The sequence below is a fragment of the Rhinoraja longicauda genome, chromosome 3 (genome assembly GCF_053455715.1).
Source record: "Rhinoraja longicauda isolate Sanriku21f chromosome 3, sRhiLon1.1, whole genome shotgun sequence".
Lineage (NCBI taxonomy): Eukaryota > Metazoa > Chordata > Chondrichthyes > Rajiformes > Arhynchobatidae > Rhinoraja > Rhinoraja longicauda.
The window spans coordinates 13995482-14021661 of NC_135955.1; the positions used below are offsets into that span (position 1 = coordinate 13995482).

At 43.2% G+C, this 26180-nt stretch overlaps 1 protein-coding gene across 7 annotated transcripts in view; it reads left to right on the forward strand.

The window, feature by feature from the left end:
• htt (huntingtin) overlaps positions 1–26180 on the forward strand; it is a 206899-nt gene that overhangs the window by 105649 nt on the left and 75070 nt on the right. For all 7 annotated transcript variants that reach the window (XM_078432031.1, XM_078432037.1, XM_078432053.1 and 4 more), the window contains 11 exons: positions 1085–1284; positions 2453–2579; positions 6991–7118; positions 8589–8699; positions 9626–9703; positions 11706–11929; positions 12664–12742; positions 14018–14179; positions 16214–16269; positions 17761–17909; positions 20711–20847. In XM_078432031.1, coding sequence (XP_078288157.1) covers positions 1085–1284; positions 2453–2579; positions 6991–7118; positions 8589–8699; positions 9626–9703; positions 11706–11929; positions 12664–12742; positions 14018–14179; positions 16214–16269; positions 17761–17909; positions 20711–20847 — 1451 coding nt within the window. The remainder of the gene's footprint in view (positions 1–1084; positions 1285–2452; positions 2580–6990; positions 7119–8588; positions 8700–9625; positions 9704–11705; positions 11930–12663; positions 12743–14017; positions 14180–16213; positions 16270–17760; positions 17910–20710; positions 20848–26180) is intronic.

A 26180-nucleotide genomic window follows, 5' to 3' on the forward strand; every position in this document is an offset into this window, starting at 1 on the left:
CGCTAACTAGTTCCACAACTCAGTTTACATTTTAGTCCTTCATTCAAGTAGCTAATTGCTCATTTAGTCTTGAGGATGCTTAGTAATTAAATTTCTGGAATTGTATCCTCAACCTGTACTATTGATCTGGGAAAAACACAAAGTGTTAGAGTAACTCGGCAGGTCAGGCAGCTTCTGTGGAGGGAATGGATATGCAACTTTGGGTTGGGACCCTTCTTCAGATTAGGTACATGATGCCACGCCATCAAAATGTTAAATTTTGATGATTGCAAAAATCTAAAATAACTAGCTAGAATCAGTCATGGTGTTAGTAATATCTGCTGTATTCTTATAAACCTATTTGGTTCTCATCAGTTCTACAAGGAGGAAATTCTGCCACATGTATCCAGTCTGGCATACACATAATTTCAGAGATGTCATTTAACTACCACTCCACCACCACTTCTGGCAATGCATTCGGGGCCCCCATGACTCTCTGTGTAAAAAAACCCGCCTTCCACATCTTTCTTAAACCTTCTCACTCTCACCTTATAGCTGTGCCCCCTAGTGTCGGACATTTCTGTCCTGGGGAGAAAGGTTCTGACTGTCCACTGGTATTAATCTAGGCATTACTAGGTTTTCAAGAGAGAGTTTAATTTAACTCTTAAAGGGAATCAATGGATATGGGGAGAAAGCAGGAACGGGGTACTGATTTTGGATGATCAGCCATGATCATATTGAATGGCGGTGCTGGCTCGAAGGGCCGAATGGCATGCTCCGGCATCTGTTTGCTATGTTCCTATGTTTACTCAATACACAACATTCATGCAATATTTTCCCGTCCACATATATTTATAACATATTTGTATTCTGTATTCATTATACATTTATACATGTCTTATATAATATAATGCATCTGTTGTGCTTGTGTTACTGGTCTTGAATTGTACCAGTGGTTTGTCTAGTTGGTTGAACTAGCAGTTTATGGGAGGTGAACCTTTGGTACTTTTATTCCTTATTCGCTAAATTGATTTCAAACGTACTGAGGGTCAATAATTGAATCCCCCTCAACTTAATCTTCCTGTAATTGTTTTAATGTTGTTAGCCATTGCACCAAAATCTTTGAAGAATCCCTGGGCCAATGAAGATGATACCAGTGCGACCACTAAAATTGAAGAGCCATGGCCTGCCTTGGCTGACAGGACGTTGGTAGGGATGGTGGAGCAACTCTTTTCTCATCTGATGAAGATCATCAACATCTGTGCACATGTGATTGATGATGTTGCACCTGGCCCAGTACTGAAGGTATGTGGGATCGGCAGCTGAGAGGGACGGGAATTACGGCAGTACTTCACTCTATAGGGTGGCAGCATTCCTTGCGTTCATTGTAATTCCATGTAGGAGGAGAAGGAGGAGGAGGAGTAGTGAAAGGAATGAATAACAATCTAAACAAGCCATATCCAAGCCCACTGTGGTGGTCTGTGGAATCTGCACAGCACTCATTAAGTTACCTCAGTGTCGCAGAACTGGGGTACAAGCCAGCAATGCTGATATTGAGGGACTTCCAATATTGTAATAGAGTGGATTTATGTGGTACAGAGGAGATTGGGGGAAGTAGGGATTTTGCAGATTGGTGGTGCAAAGTTGAATTTTACCTACAATCTACTGAATAATGTGAACGGCCTGAGAGATTAGTAAATTTAGGTTTATTATTGTAGTGTGTACCAGGGTACAGTGAAAAGATCTGTTTTGCATGCTATCCAATCAAATTAGATAATACTATGCATAAATACAATCAAGCCAATCACAACAGATAGCGGGAAGAATATAGTTCTCAACGTTATGACACGAGAGTCAAAGTGCAATGTCCACAATGGGGCAGAGGTGAGTTTGACTGTACCCTCGCTTGTGAAAAGATCGTTCAGAAGACTGATGATGAGGGGGAGGAAACTGTCTTGATGCACACTTTCAAGCTTCTGTACCTTTTGCCCGACAGGTACACGAAGAAACAACTGGGGTAGGGAAAGGTTTTTGATTATGTTGGCTACTTTCCCGAGGCAGTTGTAGATTGAGTCAATGGTGGGGAGTTTTGGCTGTGTGATGGACTGGGTCACAGCCCCAACTCTGCAATTTCTTACGGTCTTGGGTAGAGCTGTTCCCAGACCAAGCTGTGATATAAATGGGCTCTTCATCCTCCTCCTCCTCCTCTCCTCCTACTGAAATGAACAGGCTTATCATCTTTCGCAAAATGACAACTTCTCATGCAACTTTCCATTAGGCAGATGCTGAAGTGTGTGGAATTGAACTTTGCCTTCTGAATGCAACATAATAAAGCATAAAAGTTGCCTTCTAAAATTGGAGCATTACAAAATCCAGCGGCAATAGATTTAAGTGGGTGAGAACAGTAATCCTTGATTTGATTAACAAGATGATTAGTGCCACAGTTAGAATTGTGCTGAATTCTACTTCCCAGGCAACTCTCCCATCGCTCTCGACTGCACCATCGCTCAGCCCTATTCGGCGCAAGACCAAGGAGAGGGAGTCAGCAGAACAGATGGCTGCACCCATGAGTCCCAAGAAAAGTACCGAGTCCAGTCCAGGTGGGAAAAATTCCTTCCAGTCGTCTGTGTGTCTGGTAACTTCCTTCATACGATACGATAGAACTTAATTTATCCCAGGAGGGAAATTGATCTGCCGAAGTCATAAAACACAATATACATGCAACATGAAATTAAAGTGACAAGTGGGAAGGATTGGGGATGTGCAAAGATTGGGGGGGGGGGGGGGTGGGTGAAGGGAATCAGTCTACCCCACGACAGAAGGGGGAGGAGTTGTACCGTTTGAAAGCCGCAGGGAAGAAGGATCTCCTGTGGCGTTCTGTACTGCATCTTGGTGGAACCAGTCTGTTGTTGAAGGTACTCCGCAGGTTGACCAGTGTGTCATGGAGGGCGTGAGCTGTATTGTCCAAGATGCTCTGCAGTTTGAGGAGCATCCTCCCCTCCAAAGTAAAAAGCGAGAAAAGACTCAATTCGTGATTTTCTTCAGCTATGAATAAAATATGCAAAAAGTTGCAGATGCTGGAAATCCGAAACAAACATAAAACATATCAGTCTGAAGAAGGGTCCTGACCCGAAACATCACCTACCCATGTCCTTCAGAGTTGAATTAATCTTGAACTTTGTCCTTTTTTGTAAATCAACGCCTGCTTCGACGCATAGTGCAAGTTTTCAGAAGGTCAGTCAGCAGCTGAGGAGAGAGAAAGAACTAATATTTCAGCTGGAGCATCAGGATTTTCTGATTTTATTTCAGGTTTGCAGAATCTCGAGTTACTTTGCTTTTTTGTTCTGATTCAAGATATGGTAGTTAGCAGCCTTGGGGTCAGTACAAGATCCTTCCCATTGGCCCCATTTTAAATGTGCATACTATAGAATCATACAGCGTGGAAATGCAGTGGTGCAACATGGCCTCCACCATAACTCGTTCATGCTGACAAGGATGGCTATCTGAGCTTGTCCCATTTGCCTGCATTTGGTCCAGATCCTGCTCAGCCTTTGTTCTCCAAGTACCTGTCTATGTCTATTAAATGTAATTGTAACCACCACCTTCTGTGTAAAAAAAGTTGCCCATCATGTCTCTTTTCGTTCCCCTCTCACCAAACATTTATGTCCTCTAGTTTTAGACCTGCCTACGCTGTGAAAAAGAATGTGACCACTCACATTATCTATGCCCCCCCCTGACTTTATTGTTTAGTTTAGTTTATTGTCACGTGTACTGAGGTACAGTGAAAAGCATTTTTGTTGCGTGCTATCCAGTGTGTGGATGACTATACTATTTCAATCAAGCCTTCCACAGTGTACGTACCTGTATAAGGTCACTCCTCAACCTTCACACTCCAGGGAAAAAAATTGTCAGTCTATCCAGCCTTTCCTTTTAACTCAAGCCTTCCAATCCCAGTGCCGGTGTAACTAAGCAGATAGGGCAGCATCTCTGGAGGACATGGAGAGGTGATGTTTCCTGTCAAGATCATTCTTCAGCTGAGTCCCAAGATCTGAAAAAGGGTCCTGACCCGAAATGTCACCTATCCATGTCTTCCAGAGATGCTGTCTGATCTGCTGAGGTACTCCAGCGTTTTTTTTTCCTTCCAAAACTGGCATCTGCAGTTCTTTGTGTCTCCATGAAAATTGTAAACTTGTTTGATGCAAAGACAGATCAAAACTAGGGTAAAATACAATAACCATTATCAGGTAGTATAAGAAAATAACTACAGATGCTGGTACAAATCGAAGGTATTTATTCACAAAATGCTGGAGTAACTCAGCAGGTCAGGCAGCATCTCAGGAGAGAAGGAATGGGTGACGTTTCGGGTCGAGACCCTTCTTCAGACTGATGTCATATCAACTCGAGTAATTTGCAGGAATTGCTGCTATGCATTGAGTTGTGGGAATCTGATATTCATACCTGCAGACAGTGCTTATTAGAAGCAGAGATTGGCTCATTTGAGGAACGATTTGATGCACAGACAATAGATTTAGTTTTTAGTTTGGAGTCACAGCATGGAAACAAGTCCTTCAGCCCACCAGGTTCACGACAACCATTGAGTGCCCGGTCTATATTATCATACTTTCTCATCCACTCCCGACACACTGGGGACAATTTGGAGAGGCCAATTAACATACAAGCAAGCACGTCTTTGGGATGTGGGAAGAAATCCATGCAGTCACATGGAAAGCGTACAAACTCCACACACACAGCACCTAAGGTCAGGAGGATCGAACTCGGTCTCTGACTCTGTGAGGCAGCTGGTCTATCAGCTATGCCACTGTAGTTATTAGAAGAGGTAAGAGAAGAAAAGGGGGGAGTTGTGAAAATCATCAGCATTGATCATTTAGCCCCAGTGGTCTATTTCTGTCCAAACATTCCTCCATTCTGATGTTTGTTTAGACGTCGGCACTTCACATCTGCAATTCTTGTAAAACAAAACGCATGTCGAGTGTTTGAGGCATTGGAAATATTTGATACAGTGCTATTTAAGTATGTGGATTAGTTTTATCATCTTTGAATATATAACTTAATCAGAGCATTTCCTCATATCGGGACCAAGGCTAACAGTTCAGTTTCTAAATATCCTAAGTATTTTCACCTTCATCTATAAATTCCCACATAGCCTTGATGTAATCTATTCTGTGCAAACTCTTTCAGCTGTAACACAACTCTTTTAAGTGTTTAATTCTCTTTAAAACGCAACAATGAAATTCTTATTCACAGCAGCACAACAGGCCCACAAACACAATGCTCACAGATAATGTCTAATCAACAACAAAAAAAACAAGAAATTAATAATGCCAATACTTAGTGGCTTTCTGAACATCTCCATCTTTCTGGTTGACCTGCTGTTGGTGTGTGAACACTGCACTCGCTTGTCAGCCTGGTCTGCATGTTGGGGATTTTTTATTCTTGCTGGTGTGGACATTTGGAGAATTGTTTTAAGAGAAGGAGGTTGGGAGGGTTTGGGGAAGAGGAAAGGAGGCGAAACCTGCTGCAGTGGGGCCAATTAGTCTAGAGATACAACATGGAGATGGGCCCTTCGGCCAGCCGAGTCCATGCCAACCATCGATCACCTGTTCAGGCGAGTTCAATGTTATCCCACTTTCGCATCCACTTCCTACACACACGGGACTATTTACAAAGGCCAATCAAGCGACAAACTCGCATGTCTTAGGGATGTGGGAGGAAACCGGAGCACCCAGAGGCAACCCACGCTGCCAAAGGGAGAACGTGCAAATTACACATAGATATTATCTGAGGTCAGAATTGAACCAGTTTTTCTCGACTACAGTTACCAAGATAATAGCGGCCAACATTTAATCCATTTGTGCCTTTGAATATCCCGGTGTAAGTTCATAAGTCAAAGGAGCAGAATTAGATCATTTGGCCTATCAAGTGTACTCCGCCATTCATTCATGGATGATCTATCTTTCTCTCTCAACCCCATTCTCTTGCCTGCTCCCCATAACCCCTGACACCCTTACTAATCAAGAATCTATCAGTCTGCGTCTTAAAAATACCCAACGACTTGGCCTCCACAGCCGTTTGTGACAATGAATTCCACAGATTCACCACCCTCTGACTAAGGAAATTCCTCCTCATCTCCTTTCTAAAGGTACATCCTTTTATTTTGAGGTTATAGCCTCTGGTCCTAGACTCTCCCGCTAATGGAAACATCCTCTCCACATCTACCATATCAAGGCCTTTCACTATTCAGTAAGTTTCAATGATGTGCCCCCTCATCCTTCTAAAAATCCTATCTCAACATGTGACTGAAAATACTGGCTGTTTAATGAATAGTGCTATTCTGATTACTTTGTCATGCCATCTAATTAATCCCACTTCTCTCATTTTCCCCCCAATGTCTTACATACAAGTAGCCATGAATTATGGGGTGGTGCTGGGTATTGTTTTCTGAGGGAGTGACCCTCAGGGAGTGGATTTTCTTATATTGCCAATTCTCAATCTCAGAATCATTTGATTAAAAGATATACGATGGAACAGGCCCTTCGACCCACTGAGTCCACACTGACCATTAATCTCATATTTACACTAGTTCTTTGTTATCCCATTTTCTCATCCACTCCCTACACACTAGGGGCAATTTTACCGAAGCCAATTAACCTACTAACCCGCATATCTTTGGAGTGTGGGAGGAATCCGGAACACTCAGACGAAACCCATGTAGTCACAGGGAGAACATGCAAGCTCCACACTGACAGCACAGCACCCGTAGTCAGGATCGAACCCGGGTCTCCAGCACCGTGAGGCAGCAGTTCTACCAGCCATGCCAATTTTCCAGCTTTAGTGTGTTTAAAAACTTTCCTCTGGTTATTTTGTCAATACTCAGTGTAAATCTGCGTCCTCTGGTTCCTGGTCCTTCTACCCATATTAGTAGGAGATGTGCTTTTTTTGGAATGTGAACTCTGCTTTACATTTTTCTGTGATTCTTATATTCTCTTGCAGCTGCCAGGCCTGCAGATGCTGTGGGCACTGCACCAACTAGCAAATCCACGTCCCTGGGCAGTTTCTACCACCTGCCTCCTTATCTGAAGCTGCACGATGTTCTGAAGGCTACGTACGCAAACTACAAGGTACCAGCGCAAAGTGGGCATTTTGCGAATCCAATGGTGCTACTCTTCCACTCATGGTGATGTTGCACCAGTCTAGTGACCTGTAATTAGAATGAGTAGATGCTGTAGGAAAATAACTGCAGATGCTGGTACAAATCGAAGGTATCACAAAATGCTGGAGTAACTCAGCAGGTCAGGCAGTATCTCAGGAGAGAAGGAATGGGTGACGTTTCGGGTCGAGACCCGAAAAGTCACCCATTCCTTCTCTCCTGAGATGCTGCCTGACCTGCTGAGTTACTCCAGCATTTTGTGATACCTTCGATGAGTAGATGCTGCTGGATTGTCTGTGTTACTTCTGTTATGTAAAATTGAGGACCCGGATGCCTAAAACAAAATTGGATAGGGGCAATTTCTGACTTCTGGTGATACGTAGCAGTTTAGTTTGGAAATACAGCATGGAAACAGGCCCTTCGACCCACCAAGCTCACTCCGAACAGCGATCACCCACACACTAGTTCTATCCTTCACACTAGGGACAATTTACAGAAGCCAGTTAACCTACAAATCTGCACGTCTTTGGTGTGTGGGAAGAAACCGGAGCACCCGGAGAAAACCCACGCGGTCACAGAGAGAACGTATGAACTCCGCAAAGGCAGCACCCATAGTCAGGGTCGAACCTAGGTGTCTGGCGCTGTGAGGCAGCAACTCTAACTGCTACGCCACTGTGCTGCCACTGTGTCTCCCACTTGATGCAGTTATATTTGGTTCTACTGGCAATGATTACTGTAAAATAAATGATTTACTCTTATGTGAACTTCATGAAGCTTACATAAATCTATGTGCTCTGTGAAGATTGCTCCACTTGTTAGTGATCTGTGAAAATGTGGGGCCTCGTAAAATGATGCAGGGTGTAGCCCAGTCCATCATGTCTATGTGAGGTGTTTGAAAACTCTTGCCAAAAAAAACAAACTGCTGGAGGGACTCAGCAGATCAGCAACATATGTGGAGGTAGAAGGTCTTGATCTTAAACGTTGATCATTCCTCTGCTTCCACCAATGCTTCTTGACTTGTTGAGTTCCTCCAGCTGTTTGTTCCAGATCACAGCATTCGCAGTCTCTTTCCACCGTTTGAAAGCTGGAACCACTTTTTCTCTCTATTGATTTGTTACTTTTTGTTTATAATTGGCCTCATACCAATAAAGCTGTCAATTTTTCCTCCTTTCCAAGCATTCATCCAATTCCTTTTCGTTGACACTGAATCTGCTTTAGCCACCCTTCTCTTCAGATCACTTAATTTGTTAAAAAAAAAAACTGCACTCCTTCCCCGGCATTCCTCAGTTCTTTTCACAAGTACTGTCAGGCTTTGTGGCCTTGGGGTTGTCTCCTCAGCTTCCTGAGTTGTTCATCAGTGGAAACTTTCTCGTGATCTATTCTATTCAAATCTCTCAGCATTTGGAGCTCGTCTATTAAAATGTCTTCTCTACTGATTCAGGTTACTCTGGACCTTCAGAACAATAACGAGAAGTTTGGCAGCTTCTTACGGGCAGCTTTGGATGTTTTGTCTCAGCTTCTCGAGATTGCAACACTTCCAGACATTGGGAAGGTAAATCGGGAAGTTGGAAGTGTACTCTTGTTGAACTATTATTAGATCTCACTTCCAGATACTATGCATGACTGAGCTCCTTAAAAGTCTCCAGAGCCATTGAGAAGGTTTAGTTTAGCTTAGAGATACAGTGTGGAAACAGGCTCTTTGGCCCACTGAGTCCACACTGACCACGATCACTCTGTACACTAGTTCTATCCTACACACTAAGGACAATTTACAGAAGCCAATTAACCAGCACGTCTTTGCAATGTGGGAGGAAACCAGTGCACCCGGAGAAAACCCACACGGTCACAGGGACAATGTGCAAACTCTGTACAGGCAGCACCCATAGTCAGGATAGAACCAGAGTCTCTGCCGCTGTGAGGCAGCAGCTCTGCCACTGCACTACTAGGTGGCAAAAAATATCTACAAGTTAATATCTGAATTGAGAGATTACAACTGTTAGGGAAGAATGAATAGTCTGGAACACTATTCTTTTCAACAGCGAACATTTGGAGATATTTAAAATTAGGGTGGGTGTCAGTCGCATTTAAATATGTCAACCTGAAGTCTGACCAAATCTGGGGGGTGGGGGGGGGGGGGGGGGGTGGGAAGGGCATATGGCGTATAGTCACTCTCCAATTAGAGATCATAACAAACTTACTTCCCAAGAGTGAAGGGTGGTACCGGGGGCGAATATCAGGTAAAGAGAAGCTGGAGGACAACGGTTGGGTGAAGCCCTACTTGAGCAGAGGCGTCAATATGAAATAGATGGGCTGAATGGCCTGAACACATGTTGTACATGTAATGAGGTGCTTCTTAAATTTATACTGGACAAATTCATAACTGATCTTGGAGTGTGAACTTTAGAAGCACTTGAAGTATAGTTTGAACAATTATTTTATTTCTAATACCTAATGTTGCATCTACAAATTCCTTTGCAGTGTGTGGAAGAAATCCTTGGCTACCTGAAGTCTTGTTTCTGCAGGGAACCCATGGCAGCCACAGTCTGCGTACAGCAGGTAACGAGTCTTCTAAATAGTCTTCTGTCTTCTTCCCATCGCTGGCCTTTGTCCACCTATCTGCCAATTAAACCCCACCTTGCCTGTATCCACCTATCACTTGCCAGGCTTTGTCCACCACCTCCTCTCTTCCAGCTTTCTACTCCCCTACTACAATCAGTCCGAAGAAGGGTCCCGACCTGAATTGTCACTTATCCATGTTCTGCAGAAATGCTCCTTGACCTGCTGAGTTACTCCAGTGCTTAAGGTGTTTATTTTTCTTTTTCAATACCTACTGTATTGAAGTAGATGCACAGACATGTCGTAAATGACACCAATTCTGTGCGAGAGGGCGATGGGCCAAATGCAGACACATTGGACTAGCCCAATATACATACATGGTGGACAAGGACAAGGTGCGATAAAGGGCCTGCTTGCATACTGTACAGCTCTATGACTCTGATTATGCAGATATTTTTGCAAGACATGGGAATGTCCAAACCAAGGTTATTCCAATTGTATTTTTAATCCGTTATGCTCCCACGGTTCAAATGTTTTTACTATTATTCCGCTCCACCACTAATTTTCTGGCAACTGGTGGCTCGGCATCTCCTTTAATCCGGACAAAATTATGAGATAGCACGTAAATCCCCACCCCCGCAGAAGTCCTCCCGAAAATGTGGCTCCTAGGCCGGGTGAGGCGGCCGATCGGTGGGTTGAATTTCCCCCTGCGGATGTGGCTCTGGAAGTCCAGCCCGACTGGAGCCAGTTCCCATAGCCGTCTTCCGGGGCTGACTTTGCAGGCTGGGTATCTTGGCCCCCCCACCCGAGCCCATGACCTCTGTTGGTCTGGCAAAACGGGTAACACAGCAAGGCTCTGGAACCAAGGGTGCTGGGAAATCAGTGGTGAACCTGTATAAAAATGCCTTAAATCAGTCAGTGCCAGGTTTTCTCTACTCCAACTCTCAGCACTATCTTGTTTATTTTGTATTATTTATCCCACGTCAGTGAATTGAACAAAAGATTATTTTTACAATTCTCCCTTTTTGAAATTGTGCAGAATTTCTGTGATAAATACTTCATTAAATGAGGCACTGTTTCTCATGATTAACACAATAGTTATCCCAGAGTCCGGGTCCAAACAGGCATCACTAAGAAACACATTATCCAGTCATCCCTCATGAATTTCTGAAGCAAAATTTGTGCTAAATGACTACATTTCAGAAGGTACTCATTAAATGCAAGGCATTTTGAGATGTCCTGAAGTCATTAATGGCACAAAAAAATAATTTCCCTTTTCCCTCCCCACCAGCCAGTAAATTAACTTGCTGGAGCAAAACACAGTGCTGCAGTAAATCATTCTTGATTGAATGGAGGAAGGAAAATCATTATTTTGAGCCAGTGGGTCAATAACTATAAATCCTAGATTTAATGTAAAACATAAATTGCTGGACGAACTCAGTTGGTCAGGCAGCATCTGTGGAGAGAATGGACAGACGACATTTCAGGTGGGGGACCCTTCTTCATTTTTCTGGTGAAACTCAGCTATGGTGTTAGAGATGGTTATGGGTGCTACTGTTTGGGAATGATGTAAAGACATCAGTCTGAAGAAAGGCCCAGACCCGAAACAACGACAATCCACTCCCTTCACAGATGCTGCTTGACAAGCTGAGTTACTCCAGCAATTTGTAATTCGCTCCTGATTTCAGCGCCTGCAGTTCCTTGTGTCTCAAAATGAAGCTATTATGTTACTTGAGATAGACACAGAGTTCTGGAGTAAATCAGTGGGTCAGGCAGCATCTCTGGAGAAAAAGGATGGGTGACTTTTTGAGTCACAAAACTTCTTCAGTCAGAAGAAGGGACTCAACCCAAAACGTCGCCCATTCCTTCTCTGCAGAGATGCCGCCTGTCCCACTGAGTTACTCCAGCATTTTGTGTCTACCTTTGGTGTAAATTCATTCATTGGTGTAAATTCATTCCAACGCATGAATGTTTCTATTGATTGTTATCTGCTTCAATTCAGCTTTTGAAGACGCTGTTTGGGACAAACCTCGCGTCACAATATGACGGTTCCTCCTCGCACGCCGGCAAGTCGCAGGGGAAGGTGCAGCGCCTGGGCTCGTCCAGTCTAAGGCCGGGGCTGTACCACTACTGCTTCATGGCGCCGTACACCCACTTCACGCAGGCGTTGGCTGACGCCAGCCTGAGGAACATGGTCCAAGCGGAGCCTGAGCAGGACACGTCCGGGTGAAGCATTATGTCAATTGTTACACCGTATTCAACGTATTGCGATGCAAGATCAGATTGGAATCACAGTGTGCAGATTTTGTTTCGAATTGAAAAATACAGCAGGGAAAAGTCCTTTCAGCCCACTGTGTCCACACCAACCATCAACACCCATTGTTAATAGTTCTACGTAATCCCACTTTTACTTCCACTCCCTACACAAAGAGTCATACGGCACCGAAACAGCCCCTTCGGCCCAACTTGCCCACACCGACCAAGAGGCCCCATCTACACTAGTCTCACCTACCCACGATTGGCTAATACCCCGCTAAACCTTTCAATCTATGTGCCTGTCCAAATTTATTTTAAATGTTCTTATACCTGCTTCAACTACCTCCTCTGGCAGCGCGTTCCAAATACCCACCAGCCTCAGTTTTTCTAAAACTTAACACAATTCGGGGCAATTTTACGGAGGCCAATTAATTACAAATCGACAAACCAATTTACCGAATTGACTTCCTCCAAGTGGAAACAAAGCTAAATACAGGCCAGTTAGTCTATATAATGAACAAAAAGTATGAATTGTTAGATTAATCAACTATAGCAAACTTTGTTAACCATTTTGCACAGTGATTTGTTTTGGGTAAATCCATGATAATAAATGCCAAGTAATGGTGAAGTGCAATTTTTCAGACAATAACAGACTGTTGTGAAAATCCCAAACTTACACAGTTTTTTGGTTGCTTAACTCTTAGTTGGTTTGATGTACTGCAGAAGGTTTCATCGCAACTGAAGGTTAGCATGACGAATGTGACAAGGCATCGAGCTGACAAGGTACAGTCTGGTTTGGTCATCATACAAAGCCTTTGTTAACTAATGGATAAGCATTGAAACAGAGCAGATGGGTATTCAGTTGAGAAAGCATGCAGGGATTGAACAGGGGGCAACATAGAAGATAATGGGGAAGGGGAGTCTATGCAAGATGAAAGGACATCATACTGCATTGGACCAAAGGGTAATTGTAAAATTTTATTTGCGTAATATCTCTGCTATTTCACAGTAGTGGTTATTTACCTCGTACATGGTTATTTACCTCGTTTTAGATTAGTTTGGTTTAGTCTAGAAATACAACATGGAAACAGGCCCTTCGGCCCACCTACACGACACCGAACATCAATCACCCGTTCACGCTAGTTCTGTGTTATCCCACTTTCTCAGACACTCCAAGGGCAATTTACAGAGGCCATATAACCAACAAACCAGCGGGACGGGGGGGGGAAACTGGTGCACCCGGACGGATAGCACGCAACTAAAAGCTTTTCACTGTACCTCGGTACATGTGACAATAATAAACTAAACTAATAAGCTAAACTAGACTAAACCCACGGAGTGGCAAGGAGAACATGCAAACTTCACACACAGAGACAGCACCCGAGGTCAGGATTGAACTCGGGTCTCTGGCACTATGAGGTAGCAGCTCTACCAGCCGCACCATTGTAGGAGATTAAAGGTGATTAAATGGCTGGGAGATGTCAAGTTTACATCAACTCGGACCTGGAGCAAGGAAATCGCTGAGATATTTGGGAACCATGAGCACAGTCATTTTTGTTCCCTCCAATGCGCATCGTTTAAGTTAGAGCACTGCCCGTTTGTCTCAATTTGCTGTGCACTATTCATGGAGTCGAAGCTTTCAGACGGGCAAAGTTTCAAGGAGATGTGCGAAGCAAGATTTTGTACACATGGTGGTGCATGTCAGGAGAGGTAACGAAGGCAGATGCAATAGTGGTGTTTAAGTAGCATTTAGATAGGCACATGGGAATGGAAGGGTATGGATCAGGCATAGGCAATTGGCATGTTCGGCACAGATATTGTGTTCCAGTGCTGTATTGTTCTATCAAGTTTTAATTATTTGACGATCTTATGGCACTGACAAAGAGGGAGTAGTTTTCCCTGCCAATATTCCCAACTTTCGAAACCACAAAAGCAAACAAACAGGTCCTTGATTCTGTGATAAATATGCTGTGTTTGTCCATTGACAGCACATTTCAGAATGAGATTGCTGTGTGATGTGATTGCAACATGTCTAATACGTGCTGTCTTGAACTTCAGAATACAATACACAACTACATCCGCCTCTTTGAGCCTCTGGTCATCAAGGCCTTGAAGCAGTACACCACGACCACCTCCGTCCATCTGCAAAGGCAGGTGCTTGACTTGTTGGCCCAGCTTGTGCAGCTCCGGGTCAACTACTGCTTGCTTGACTCCGATCAGGTTGGTACTTGCTTTGGTTAGAAATATCTCCATGATATGGGCCAAAGGCGGGCAAATGGGACTAGCTTAGATGGGCATCTTGGTCGGCATGGATGAGTTGGCCTGAAGCCCCTGTTTATGCGCTGTTTGACTCTATGACACTAAGTGTGGACAAATGGGACTAGCTTACATGGGGAACCTTGGTCGGCATGGATAAGTTGGGCTGAAGGGCCTAGTTTCTGTGCTGTATGACTCCACATCCCTGCGATGAACCATGGCAGGAGTTTAGAGGGAGGCAGAGGGTGATGTCTGGTTCTTTAAAAGTAAAAGCAAGGTATGTGAATTAAAAGGCACTTAAATCTACGTTTAAATATGCATAATAACACCATCTGGAAAAGTAGTGGGGGGGGGGTGGAGAGGTAGAGGAAGAGAGAAAAGCTTAAACTATATTTTAAGCAGTGTTAAGCCTTTATGTCCCCCTCTTTGAAACACTTGCAGTAAACAGGTAAATGCAGTAAAGATAAAGATTGGCCAGAATGAGAGGCAAGTTATATACATCCAAAGCAAAGACGAAAGTTTATTTAGCCGGTTGTGACAATGGCCGCTGTGTAATTGTGGTTGTACCACCAATGGGAGAGTCTAGGACCATAGGGCATAACTGTAGAATAAAAGGACGCACCTTTAGAAAATAGATGAGGATGAATTGATTTTGGGTGGTGAATCTATGGAAGTCATTGCCACAGATGGCCTTGTAGACAATAACAACAATTGCACAATTTGCTGGAGTAACTCGGCAGGTCAGGCAGTATCTCTGGTTTTGGGTTGGGACCGTTCTTCAAAGTGTTCTCCCCCCAACCCCTCACAATCAGTCAAATAAGGGTCCCGGCCTGAAACATTGCCAGTATCCATGTTTTCCCATGCTGCCTGACCCGCTGAGTTACTCCAGCACTTTGCGTAATTGTAGTTTTTGTGTTCTGCTGCAACAGTTTTCAAACTTCTGAACAGGATTCCCCAATGCCTTGTAACTCCACAACTGTGGCTGAAATAAATCCTTTTGCTATTTTCTTGAGCACAAAACTATATGGAGAAAATTGCCAGACCATATCAATCAGTCATACGCCAAAGAACTAAAGAACCTGCCAAATTTGCACTCTGCAGGACGTTCGTTTCTCAATAAAGGAAGGAATTGGATGGGAAATTAAATTCTGTTGCCAGAATTTTGGGGGCCCATTTCTTTCATTCAATCTTCCAATAAGCCAATATTGTATCTTGTTGAAAAGAGAGGCACTCTCCTCTATTTCCTTATATTGTGCAGGACGTTTTCAATTTAGTTTTGAATTTGCCTGGTGTAATGATTTAGTACTTGCTCGCCTTTCCATTCTCGTTGACATTGCAAAGGTATTGCATGCACACCAGAGGATGCATTTCACCTAACTGGTTGCTCCTGAGTCTAGGCAGTAAGTGGTCTTTGATAGTAAGAGACTTTTGAATAGGCATATGGATTATGTGTAGGCAGATAGAAGTTGATCTTGGCATCATGTTCGGTATAGATATTGTGGGCTGAAGTGCCTGTTCTGTGCTGTACTGATCTACGTTCTAATTCATACTGTGTCCACGAAGAAAGATTGAACTGGGTTATTTTTTTCTTGACAAGGACATAGCAGATATATTTTAAATAATCATTTAGCTAAACATGGAGTTATAAGTATGAGATGGTCACTAATAAGTCCTGTAAGGAATTCAGAAGAAATCTCTTTACATTAGTGCATTTTTGAGAAAATAGCATAAATGTATCTGAGGGTCAGCTACTTAAATAGATGAAGAGGACACAAATAAACGAGTTTAATGTTGGAGAAAATAATAACAAAATTTCTTTAATGGGCACGTGAGCCAGGCAGCCTCTGTGGAGGGAGAAATAGATCAATGTTTCAAGCTGATTACTGTACAAAGTGAGCTGAACTGGAGTGGCAAGATCTTGTTTCGCATGTACACTGGTATGGTCCTGTTTCTGCTGTAAACTCTGAAATAATAATGGAATTGGATTTCTTCTTGCAGGTGTTTATCGGGTTTGTTCTGAAGCAGTTTGAATACATAGAAGTGGGCCAATTCAGGTTAGTGCTAACAGCTTTAGGATTTTTATCTAGTTGTTTTATTTTCCTATTGTTTCTTCTGGGTTAACTTTGGTATATAAATAATCAGCAGCAACTCGGTTGCAAAGAGACAATTATGTTGAATTAAATATCTAATTTTTGAATGTTCCATATATGGGGGAGTTGGGGCAAGACAGTGCTAGAGATCAAGGAAGAACATGTATGCCCCGTAGTGCCAGGGACACAGGTTGGATCCTGACCTCGGGTGCTGTCTGTGTGGAGTTTGCACATTCTCCATGTGACCGCGTGGGTTTCCTCTGGGTGCTCCGGTTTCCTCCCACATCCCAAAGACATGTGGGTTTTTAGGTTAATTAGCCTCTGTAAAATTACCCTCCAGGTGTGTAGGGTGTGGAGGAGAAAGTGGGATAACGGAACTGATGTGAATGGGTGATCGATGGTCGGGGGTGAACTGGGTGGACCGAACAGTCTTTCCACGCTATATCTCCAAACTCTAAAATTCTGAATAAAACATACAGCACAGAAGCAGGTCCTTTGACCCACAATGTCTGCACAGACCATGATGTCAAGTTAAATCGATCTCCTCTGCCTGCACTTGATCCATACACTTCCATTCCCTACATATCCATGTGCCTATCTGTAAGCCTCTTCAAGGCCACTGTTGTATCTACCTCTACCACCACTCCAGGTGACACGTTCCAGACATCCACCACTCTCTTATGTAAAAAATAACTTCCTGCACATCTCTTTTAAACTGTTCCTCTTGCCTTAAAGCTATGCTCTTTTTGGGACGTACAGAATTAGGTTACCTGGCCCTTCGAAGTGATTGTATCATTCATCGAGATCTACCGAGGTACTGTTTCCAGAATTTATCCCCAAATCCCAGATTTCCTACATTTCCACAAATAAAGCAATTATTTGAATGAACTTCGTGACTGGACTACACAACTCTATTAGAGAGAATTCCAAGGATTCACCACCTTCAGAGTGAAGACATTTCTCCTCCTAGTCCTAGATAGATTCCTCTTATTCCTCTTAGTTCTAGTCTCCACAGCCAGAGGCAACATGCTCCTTGCATTCATCCTTTGAAAAAAATTACGTTTCAATGAGATCTCCAATCATTTTTCCAAACTAAAGAGAATAGAGACCGAGTTTGCTGAATCTCTTCCCTTACAGCAAACCTTCTTCCCTTACAGTTTCTTTGGAGAAACAAGGAACTGCAAATGCTGGTTTACAAAAAAGGCACAAAGTGCTGGAGTAACTCAGCGGGTCAGGTAGCATCCGTGGAGAACATGGATAGGTGACGTTTCGGGCCAGGACCCTTCAATCACCTATCCATATTCTCCTGGGATGCTGCCTGACCCGATGAGTTACTCCTGCACTTTGGGTCTTCATTCAGAGTTTGATTATTGTTGGTTAAAAACCAAAAACTCCAAATCTTAATAATTTGGAAGTTGTTTACTTAATTTTATCTGTTGTGTTTATTTTTTTCAGGGAATCCGAGGCCATCATTCCAAACATATTTTTCTTCTTGGTGTTGCTATCATATGAACGCTATCACTCCAAGCCAATCATTGGAATTCCCAAAATTATCCAACTGTGTGATGGGATCATGGCCAGTGGTCGGAAAGCCATCACACATGGTAATGACCCTGCCTTCTGATCAATGTTTATCCATGTTTCTTGTTTTACAAGCACTGCAAATTCTTATGTCATGACTGTTGATAGCCAACTCAAAATTAGAAATTATTTTCTGCAATGTAAACTTTCCCAAAAGATGGATTGAAGGTTTTTATTTTAAGTATCTGGGGTTTTTTTTTTACCAGTATTTGAATACGATTAATAAAGCTGAACTTTTTCCGGGTGGCGCAGTGAGCAGCAGTGGAGTTGCTACCCTGCAGCGCCAGGGACCCAGGTTCGATCCTGACTCTGGGTGCTGTCTGGACAGAATTTATACATTCTCCCTGTTGGGTTTTCTTTGGGTGCTCCGGTTTCTTCCCACACTCCAAAGCCGTACAGGTTTGTAGGTTAATTGTCTTTGGCAGAATTGTAATTGTCCTAGTGCTAGTGTACGGGGTGATCGCTGGTTGGCGTGGACTAAGTGGGCCGAAGGGCCTGCTTTCAAGATGTAAAATCTAAAGATTTCTCATTGTTATATGAATCAAGTTCAGAATAGGCAAACAAATGGAACTTGGTGTACAGCAGTTTGATCGGTGTGACCCATGTAAGGTGCAACATATCAAGCCCGGCAGTCAACACTTCAGGGCAGCACGGTGGAGTAGCTGGTAGAGCTGCTGCCTCACAGTGCCAGACACCCGGGTTCAATCCTGACCTTGAGTGCTGTTTACATGTCCATTTGCACATTCTCCCCTGTGACTTCTCCCACACTCCAAAGACATACAGGTTTGTAGGTTAATTGGTTTCGGTAAAATTGTGAATTATCCCTAGTGTGTAGAATGGTGATAGCATACGGGGATCGCTGGTCGGTGCGGACACGGTGGGCCGAAGGGCCTACTTCTCTAAACTAAACTAAGCTGTCACAGACCAAACTGAGGAAAGTCTGTCGCATCTTTGTGCTTGTCTGAATGATCACCAACTCAAAGCCCTGTGGAAAAATTCCCACAGTTCAGTTTTGAAAACAATAATTTATCCTGTTCCTTGGCCAATATTTACTGCTCTGTCAGCGCAAAACAAAAAAAAGCACAGACGATCTGTTTGTTGTTACATTACTTGCTTTGGGAGCCGTTGTGCACAACTTGGCTGCCTTCACTAAACATAAACTTCCCATCCAAACTACTTCATTGTCTATCAAATGCCTTGGGAGCACAGTATAAAACTTACTCTTATTGTTTAGTTTAGTTTTAGAGAGACAACATGGAAACTGGCCCTTCAGCCCACTGAGTCTGAATCGACCTACCATCACACGTACACTAGTTCCATCCTACACAAGGAACAATTTACAGAAGCCAATTAAGCTACAAGCCCGAATGTTTTGCAATGTGGGAGGAAACTGGAGCGCCTGGAGAAAACCCACTTGGTCACAGGGGGAACGTACAGACTACATACAGACAGCACCTGTGGTCAGGATTGAAGTCAGGTCTCTGGTGCTATCAGGCAGCAACTCTACTGCTCTGCCACATTGTGCAAAATTGACTTCAAGAGCAAATGTAATACCTGTGAATATATGTGTAATGCAGATAACATGTCAGTTACCAAATTAATGAAGGATTAATTTATTAAATCTTAAGCCTAATTGCTGTTCATGATACCTTGCAAACCATAATGGTGAGACTTCTGTTTAAATTATTTTTGTTTTGATTGTTGAACAATAGCAACTCCTGAGGTGTTTTATCGGAGGGTCAGTCAAGAAAATTTGCAGGATGAAATAGCCTATTAGGGCTCAAGGAGGTAGTTTTCAAGGACAGTCTTAAATAAGGAAAAGAGCACAGTCTTAACAACTACCATGCTTTTGGAACAGTGTATTAGCTTTGGTGCAATACAGATTTAACAGAAACTCGACTCCAAGGTTTACAGTAGGGAAAAAAACTGCAACCAAGATTGTGTTTATAAGAATTTGAGTTAAAGCCTGGTTTGATGGAACTTTTCCAGGTGTTATGGAGAGCTGATAATATGGAGAGATATTTCAGCTCTTTGGGATTTTAGCGTAAAGGAGTAAAGTCTGAAACCCAGAGCCACGATTTTCGGGAGTCAGATTAGGAAATTCTTGTACGTGCAGAGAGCATGGTACAAACTTGGTGCTGTCTTCTGTAAATAGGAAGCATTGCTGGGGCAATTATTTAAAGCTCAGGTTGCAAGAAATTGATGGTGGTCCTGTATATGGTCTTGGGTCACAAAGCAGCTGGGATCTCATTAAATGGCAGTCCAGATGAAAGGAGTCACATAGTCTATTTGTACTTCAGTTAATTAATTCCAAGAGTTTTTCCGAAGAAATCCCTGATGTGAGCTGATCTGCAGCTGCCAGTGGTTAAATTTGGAGATGATGATGAGACCAGTCTTATTGTGGGGAGAGATCATGGAAAGATTTGAAAGCTTTTTACTTCTTGGAGTTCAGAGGCTGGTCCAGTTGTATCCACAAATGGGTTGTGTGTGTGTGTGGGTGGGGGGGGGGGGGGGGGGGGGGAGAGAAGGATACGCTGATGATGCAGGAGAAAGAGCCTGAGATATGGATCTTTGGGATCAGAGGGATTTCGGGGTCCAAGTCCCTGACAATAGCAACTCTTGGTAAAGAAGGCATATGGTATCCTTACCCGTTAATTTGGGGTACAAGGTGAAAAACACGTTTTTTTCCCGTGCTAATGGGCATTGCAGAGTGTGTTTGTGCTGAGTTTCAAACTGCTGTGATTAATTGTTTAAAATCTTCTCTCTGAAGAGCTAATGATTTTAAATTTCTGTGGACAAATTCTCCTCTTGTGCTTTGCCATAGCAATCCCGGCACTCCAGCCTATAGTACATGATCTGTTTGTGCTGCGAGGAACCAACAAAGCCGACGCTGGCAAGGAGTTGGACACCCAGAAGGAGGTGGTGGTCTCTATGCTGCTGAGGCTCATCCAGTACCACCAGGTACACCCTGCACATTTTATTTAATTCTGCTGCTCCCCCTCCCGCATCCTTCCTGCTCTGCAGATTATGACATGTTTATTAACATACTGGTACTGAGATCTGCGTTCAAAATAACCAGTGTGCACAATAGTGTGTGAAGCAGCGACTCAGATGTTGATCCTAAAATGGAAGATCAGGAGACTGTCCATTAGCCCCTTCCTGCTGTACATTTAGATCATGGCTGGTCTGTTTCTTGACATCATCGACTTGCATCAGTACCACACCCTTAATACTCCCACCTATTAGGCATTTTCAAAGGCCCCTCATATCCTTTTGAAGTGGTGAGTTCCAAATTTCCGCAACTGTGTGTGAAGAACCTTTTAATGTCTGAACAGCCCAGTTATTATTCTGTTATGGTCCCTCATTTTAGAATCCCAGATGAAGTAGACTGTATCAACCCTATCAAATGTTTCATGTTTTACGCTCCTTGGACAATTCCTTGATCTTTAAATTTAAGCCACACAAGCTTATTCCATGCAACTTGTCGTATGTTTACGGTGTAGACCAGTATCATTCCGGTAAACACGCGTTGCACCCGTTTCTGTAACTGTGTAAGTGCTTGTTTCACAATTTGTTGGCAGTCAGAGTGTCATAGTCATACAGCATGGAATCAGGCCCTTAGGCCCAACTTGTACATGCCGACCAAGCCTGCACTACTCCCACCTGCCCCAGTCTAAACCCTTCCTATCCATGTACCTGTCCAAATGTCTTTCAAAGGTTGTTATAGTTTTTGCTTCAACTACCTCCTCTGGCAGCTCATTCCATATACCTCTTCCCCTCTGTGTGAAAAAGTTGTCCCTCAGATTTGCATTAAATGTTTCCCCTTCTATGTCCTCTGATTGCCCTATGCCTGGTAAATGACTGTGTCCATAAAAAATAAATAAACACTTTATAAGTTAGGGTTTTTGGAGAACTAGATAAGGAAATAAGCAAAGGGATCAATTATTCACTCTCCTTTGAGTCAATAAAGTTAGATCTGTGTTTTGAACCTTGCTCTGATCATGGCTGCTTGTGCAAAAAGGCTAATTTCCTTTAATTGTTGAACTTGTGGTCAAGAATGCAATGTGATAATCCAACAGGATTTGGTTTAATTTGTGGCCTGGTCAGAATATTTATGTTCGGGCGATTAACTGGATTTTGAAATAGTCTTGAGTTGACTTTTTTTTAAAAATCTGGAGGCCTTGTCTCTAGTCCTAAGCCAATTATTATCTCTGTTGTAGAGGAATCCATATAATCATAGCAATGAAAAGCCTGAGTGAGTTCAAGGCAGTCGTTGAATTGTCTACATTAAAAGGGTGGTTGTTGTCATTATGAAAATGATGGAATCTATCACTAAGGGGGTAATAGCAGGACATTTGGAAAATCACAAGCCGAACCTGCTTTTCTTAAATGAAAATATTCTTTGATTTTTTTTTTAGCCTCCTTTGGGTATGTGACAAACAGGGTGGATAAAGGGGAACCATATTTGAATGTCAGAAGACATCTGAAAAGATATCACATTACAATGTTACTGCACAAGACAAGAACAGACACAGTTGAAAGTAATATATTGGCATGGATGGGGGATGGTTGGCTTCGAGCAAACAGCAAATCAGAATAAATGGGTCATTTCTGATTGGAAATTGGTACGAATTTCTAGAAGTAAACAAGGGAGTGCAGATGCCAGTTTACAAAACTAAAAGTAATGGAGTAATTCAGCGGGTCAGGCAGCATCCCTGGAGAACATGGATAGGTGACGTTTTGGGTCGGGATCCTTCAGACTATGAATTTCTGGAATGTGTACTGGGTGCTTTTATAGGTACCCATACTGTGCAGCTAACTGGAATAAACACAAAGTGCTGGAGTAACTCAGTGGGATAGGCAGCGTCTCTGGAGAAAATGGATTGGTGACGTTTTGGGTCGAGACCCTTCTTCAGACTGACTGTGCTTGGGAGGGGGGGGAGATAAAAAAAAAGCTGGAAGAGAGCTAAAGCGTATATCTAACTGTGGAACAGACTGTCCTGCAATGAGAAGGAGGAATGACCATGACATAGAACAGATGGAAAATTAAATGGTTTTGAGTTGGCTATGATAAATTCGGCAGCTTCTTTAAAGGGTCTAATAGTGGATAGGCAATGGCTAAAGATTTCTAAACTAAAAGCAGAAACCACAATAGTTGCACATTGCATGCCTGGCGCAAAAGCACAAAAGAAAATGTGACCAACTGTGGAAAACAAAAAAATAATTATGATTCAAAGAAAGTTAAATTGCAGAGCCACTAAGGAAACATCTGGTTCTATCTTTAGTTTAGCTTAGTTTATTATTGTCACATTTACCGAGGTACAGTGAAAAGCTTTTTTGTTGCAGTCAAAGAAAAGACTATACATGATTACAATCAAGCCGTGCACAGATAAAGAGTGCAACATTTAGTGCAAGATAAAATCAGATTAAAGATAGTTCAGAAGTCACCAATGAGGTAGATGGGAGGTCAGAACTGCGCTCTAGCTGGTGAGAGGCCGGTTCGGTTGCCTGATAACAGCCAGGAGGAAACTGTTCCTGAATCTGGCCATGAAAGAGGACACAACTCATTTCCCAGAAATGCAAAAGGAACTCTTGAGTCAAAGAAAAGAAGAGAAAGTAAAGGAATTTAGTGCTTATTTTTATTTTTTAGAAACAAGTACTGGAGAAATTCAAGACCTTAAGTCAATGAATTTGCAGGGTTTGAGTGTCCCAGAGTGAAATGTTGAGTGACCATGGAAAGGGTAGATGCATTGGTTGTCATTTTCGAAAGTTCTACACATTATGGAGCAGTTCTTGCAGGTTGGTGGGTGGTAAATGTAATCCCACCATTGAAGAAAGGAGGGAGAATGGAATACATGGAACTACGGACTGTGAGCCCAACATTATCATATTATATCATATCATATATATACAGCCGGAAACAGGCCTTTTCGGCCCACCAAGTCCGTGCCGCCCAGCGATCCCCGTACATTAACACTATCCTACACCCACTAGGGACAATTTTTTACATTTACCCAGCCAATTAACCTACATACCTGTACGTCTTTGGAGTGTGGGAGGAAACCGAAGATCTCGGAGAAAACCCACGCAGGTCACGGGGAGAACGTACAAACTCCTTACAGTGCAGCACCCGTAGTCAGGATCGAACCTGAGTCTCCGGCGCTGCATTCGCTGTAAAGCAGCAACTCTACCGCTGCGCTACCGTGCTGTGGTAATTAGTAATTGGGGAAAATGCAAGAGGATTATCAAGCATGTGATTGCAGGATATTTAGAAAACATCAAGAGGATTGGACAAAATTAACATGAAATTTATGAAAGGAAAATTATTATGTGTACGAAGGAACTGCAGATGCTGGTTTTCACCGAAGATAGACACAAAATGCTGAAGTAACTCAGTGGGCGAGCATCTGTCTGAAGAAGGGTCTCGACCGAAATGTCTCGACCAGGGGCCACAGTCTTAGAATAAAGGGGAGGCCATTTAAAACTGAGGTGAGAAGGAACCTTTTCACCCAGAGAGTTGTGAATTTGTGGAATTCTCTGCCAGAGGGCAGTGGAGGCCAAATCACTGGATGGATTTAAGAGAGAGTTAGATAGAGCTCTCGGGGCTAGTGGAATCAAGGGATATGGGGAGAAGGCAGGCACGGGTTATTGATTGTGGACGATCAGCCATGATCACAATGAATGGCGGTGCTGGCTCGAAGGGCCGAGTGGCCTCCTCCTGCACCTATTTTCTATGTTTCTATTAGTTTCTTCCAGAGATGCTGCCTGACCTGCTGAGTTACTCCAGCATTTAGTTGGACAAAGGGCGCCGTGAGGGAGGGGGAAGCGCAACGAGGATCCAGCATGGGGGGGGGGGGGGGGAGAACAAAGGGGGAACTAGCACGAGTGAGGGGGGGGGGGGGGGATTTGTAACTTTGTCAGTGCACTTTATGGGTGACTATTTGCCTTGGGTGTGCAAGCAAAGAATTTCACTGTGACTTGTCACATGTAAAAGTAAAATATCCAATTCAATTCAATGCAGGTCAGGAAGCATCTTTGGAGAACATGGACAAGTGACATTTTCATCCGGGATCCTCCTTGAGTCTGAAGAATGATCCCCGCCTGAAACGTCCCCATCCATGTTCTCCAGAGATGGTGGCTGACACGCTGAGTTACTCCAGCACTTTGTGTCTTTATTTGTCAGTCAGCATCTGCAGTTCCTTGCGTCTCCCATTTTAGAGGCAGATGAGCAGGAAATATGATTCTCTGGAATTTTCTATCCCAGCGAGCGTTGAAGGCAGTCATTAAATATTATTAAGGCAGAGACGGATAGATATTTAAACGGCAAGGGAATCTTGAAGGACAGGGGAAAGAGGAATACTAGGAGAGAGCTGGAAAGTGGTGTTGAGGCCAAGAATGAATCAGCCACGATCCTATTGAATGACAGAACAGGCTAGAGGGACCTCTTGACCTGCACTGGGCCTGGGGCTTATGTTTTATACTTCCTGTCAGCACTATTTTATGATCAATGTTTTTGTGGCCTCTCTCATAAACTGTTTCTTACCAAATTCTAGATGATTTATTGCTTTGCTGTGGCGCATGTCATTAATGACATGCCAATCCTTCCTGTTCTTTCTGTCAGTCTTCTCCACCACAACATTGAACTTGGTGCACTGACACCAAATCAAAGTGGGCAGAGATCTGTGAATCATATCCTTCCTCTTCTATTTTTATTTATCACGCTACTTTTACTTCATTAGCTTTTATTCACTGTGCACAGTTAGAAATTGGCCTTATCGCACTGTTGATTATTTTTGTTTGGATACTGAGAAGCTTGCAAAAACAATTCCTGATTTGCCCTTAAATGTAGTTGCCTTCCATTGGGGTAGTGGGGTGAATAGCACTCGAAGTACGTATCATAGTTGTTCTCCTGTGCAGCGTACCTGGGGTGTTTTGTCACATCTAACATTTAGATGAGAATGTTCATGGCAAGATTAGCAAGTTTGCAGAAGATACAAAAGTGAGTGGTATTGCAGGTAGCGAAGATGGATGTCAAAAATTGCAGCGGGATCTTGATTTTTTTGGGCAGGTGGGATGAGGAATAGTTGGTGGAATTTAAGACAGAGAAATTTGAGGTGTTGCATTTTGGAAAGTCTAACATGGGCAGAACCTACACTGAATGGTAGGGCTCCGGGAAGTGTTGTAGAGCAGAGGGATCTAGGAGCACAGGTACATAGTTCCTCGAAGGTGACGTCAGGTCAGGTAGATGGGGTGGTCAAAAAGGCTTTTGGCACATTGGCCTTCGAGTATAGAAG